General features: G+C 44.2%; 1 protein-coding gene across 1 annotated transcript; it reads right to left on the bottom strand.

Moving 5' to 3' along the window:
- Nucleotides 1-393: 393 nt before the first annotated feature.
- Nucleotides 394-2,322, bottom strand: atp5if1a (ATP synthase inhibitory factor subunit 1a). Its single transcript, XM_042776131.1, has 3 exons — nucleotides 2,145-2,322; nucleotides 822-934; nucleotides 394-736 (listed from the first exon to the last, which is right to left on the bottom strand). The coding sequence occupies exons 1-3, from the start codon at nucleotides 2,214-2,216 to the stop codon at nucleotides 595-597; spliced, it is 327 nt and encodes a 108-aa protein (XP_042632065.1). The 5' UTR covers nucleotides 2,217-2,322; the 3' UTR covers nucleotides 394-594.
- Nucleotides 2,323-2,881: the final 559 nt, after the last annotated feature.

Consider the following 2,881-nt stretch of genomic DNA (forward strand, 5'->3'; position numbering starts at 1 on the left):
AAAACCACAGGGTGCAGGTGGCTCCGGGTGCGAGGGCCCTTTCAACACTGCTTACAGCTTTAATTTCAGTTTAAGTTTGTTATTTTACTAGAGAAAATCTCTTTTTATACTAATTAACATTTTTTTAATTGTTGTTATTGTTGCACTGTTACATTATTTTCAAGACAATGAAGCACATTTACTCCCGAAATTCTCATTACTGTAATGCAAAATAAAATAAAATAAATATATTTTTATTTCACCCAGAAATTAAAATCCTGTCCTTTATTCACAATCCATGTTGTTTTGTTCTTGAAACACAGCAGGTAAGCGAGGACTAAAGCTGCGAAGCTCCAAAACACCATAAACATCACAAAACTACTGTACGCCGCATGAATGAACCAAAGATTCAGATAAACTCCGGAGTGCTTTATTTTTCATAACAGCAACATATTTAAACCTTTTCAAACTGTTTATTCAACACTGGTTTATTCCTAAAGTATGGAGACATGCGAATAACGGCGTTACAGGCAGAGAGAGAGAGAGAGGGGGGGGGGGGGGGGGGTCTCAGGCACACAATGTGATGATGAAGATGATGATTATGATGGTAGTGCTTCAGTCGTCGTGTTTGAGTTTCCGGATCTTGCCCTTGTGTCTGTCGATCTCTCTCTGCAGACGCTCGATCTCCTTCTTATGATGATCGATCTCTTCTTCGTGATGCTTCTTCAGAGCCGCCAGCTGCTCCTTCTCCTTCTGCCTGCGGAGGCACTTCATCATTAGTACTGACACACGTCTTCACCTTGCTCAGATAATACGATGTAAAAGACGAGACAGAAACTCACTTGAAGTAGCGCTCCTCCTCCGCGGCCTCCTTCTTCCCGAAGGCTCCTCCGGCCTCCCTCACCGAGCCGCCCGCTCCTCCACCTTTCCCTGCTCCTCTCCCCAGCTCACCCAGCTACACACACACAGAGAGAGAGAGAGAGAGAGAGAGAGAGAGAGAGAGAGCGGAGAGGAGACGAGGACACAGAGAGAGAGAAGAGAGAGAGAGGGGAGAGAGAGAGAGAGAGAGAGAGAGAGGACACTCACAGGAAGAGAGAGAGAGAAGAGAGAGAGAGAGAGAGAGAGAGAGAGAGAGAGAGACACACACACACACAGACACACACACACAGACACACAGACAGAGAGAGAGAGACACACACACACACACAGAGAGAGAGACACACACACACACACACACACACAGAGACACACACACACACACACACAGAGACACACACACACACACACACACACAGAGAGAGACACACACACACACACAGAGAGAGAGACACACACACACACAGAGAGAGAGAGACACACACACACACACAGAGAGAGAGAGAGACACACACACAGAGAGAGAGAGACACACACACACACACACAGAGAGAGACACACACGCACAGAGAGAGAGAGAGAGACACACACACACACACACAGAGAGAGACACACACACACACACAGAGAGAGAGAGACACACACACACACACAGAGAGAGAGACACACACACACACACAGAGAGAGAGACACACACACACACACAGAGAGAGAGACACACACACACACACACAGAGAGAGAGACACACACACACACACACAGAGCATAAAAAATTATAACACACACACAGAGAGAGACACACACACACACACAGAGAGAGAGACACCACACACACAGACACAGACACACAGAGAGAGACACAAAAAAAAAAAAAAAAAAAAAGTAATGTTATGTTGAGTTGGGTGTGGTGTAGTGCTATAATCACACTGACTCTGTTAGAGGAATATTTTAAAGCATTTGAAAATCAATTAATCCGTCGATTATTATTTCGATTAATCGGACAGAAAATCCAAATCATAAACGGACTACAATTCTCCAGTGATCTGTCAGCTCTGGTTTTCAGACACGTGATTCGCTGCTGTAAACAGCACACAGGTGCAATTAATTGTCGAATATTTTTTATCGATTAGTTGTTGCAACCTTAGAAATATATATACATAGTGTAATTTCTGCACTATTGCTGTAGTTTCGAGCACGCATGGTTGTTTCTGGAACACAGCAGGTAACCGAGGACTGATGCTGAGAAGCTCCAGAACTTCTGACCTTCGCGAGTCTTCAGTAATGTTACCTGATCGGATCCCATCCGGAGCGGAGAGGTGAAATATCCTCTCAAAGCTCCTCTGAGCAGCTGTCGAGCCATGACTGGAACACGCGACCACACGAGCAGACGGAGTTTGTCCTTGTGCAGAATGTGCAGAATGCAGATAAGAACACGGAAGTAACCGAGCAGCGAGCGAACCGGATCCAACAGCAGCGCGGAGCCTCATGAGCGCCGCCTGGCGGCCGGAGAGCAGCTTCACCGCGCATGCGCAGCCAGCGACAACTTTCCATGTAGTCATATTTTTGTTATTTAGTAAAATTATAATTTTCCTTCACAGATATATGTTTAAGCACATTTCTCTATAACGACAGCACAAAATGTGTTTGTGATTGTTATATGAGTATACAGTGTTTCTGAATGAATAATGAATAAGTCATACTCTGTTCAGCTGTAGTCTCATCATGTCTTTGAGAACGCACAGGGATGTTTGTTTATAGGACTCTGATCATTTTTACATATATATGTTCATTTACATGGAATGGAATGCAAAAAAGCAGTAGTTTTAGTAAGAGCTAAAGTGTGTGAAATCACTGTAATATTTTTGGGATCCTCACACGAGTGCAGCACTGTTATATTCATTCATATCTGAGTGTTTTACGGTCACGTGTCTGTCACGCGCACTGAGCGCAGTCTGACATTAACTGCTCTCTCTCTATAACTTTGATTTAAATCTGTTTCAGCTGCGTTTGATTGATTCTGTCCTT

The sequence above is a fragment of the Cyprinus carpio genome, chromosome A19, assembly GCF_018340385.1.
Source record: "Cyprinus carpio isolate SPL01 chromosome A19, ASM1834038v1, whole genome shotgun sequence".
NCBI classification, from domain to species: Eukaryota; Metazoa; Chordata; class Actinopteri; order Cypriniformes; family Cyprinidae; genus Cyprinus; species Cyprinus carpio.

What these genes read in the sequence shown, in the direction of transcription:
- atp5if1a (XM_042776131.1), bottom strand. Translation starts at nt 2,216, where the DNA reads ATGGCTCGACAGCTGCTCAGAGGAGCTTTGAGAGGATATTTCACCTCT. An exon ending in TCCGGATGGGATCCGATCAG is followed by an intron (nt 935 to 2,144) that starts GTAACATTACTG and finishes GTGTGTGTGTAG; the next exon opens with CTGGGTGAGCTGGGGAGAGG. An exon ending in GAGGAGGAGCGCTACTTCAA is followed by an intron (nt 737 to 821) that starts GTGAGTTTCTGT and finishes GTGCCTCCGCAG; the next exon opens with GCAGAAGGAGAAGGAGCAGC.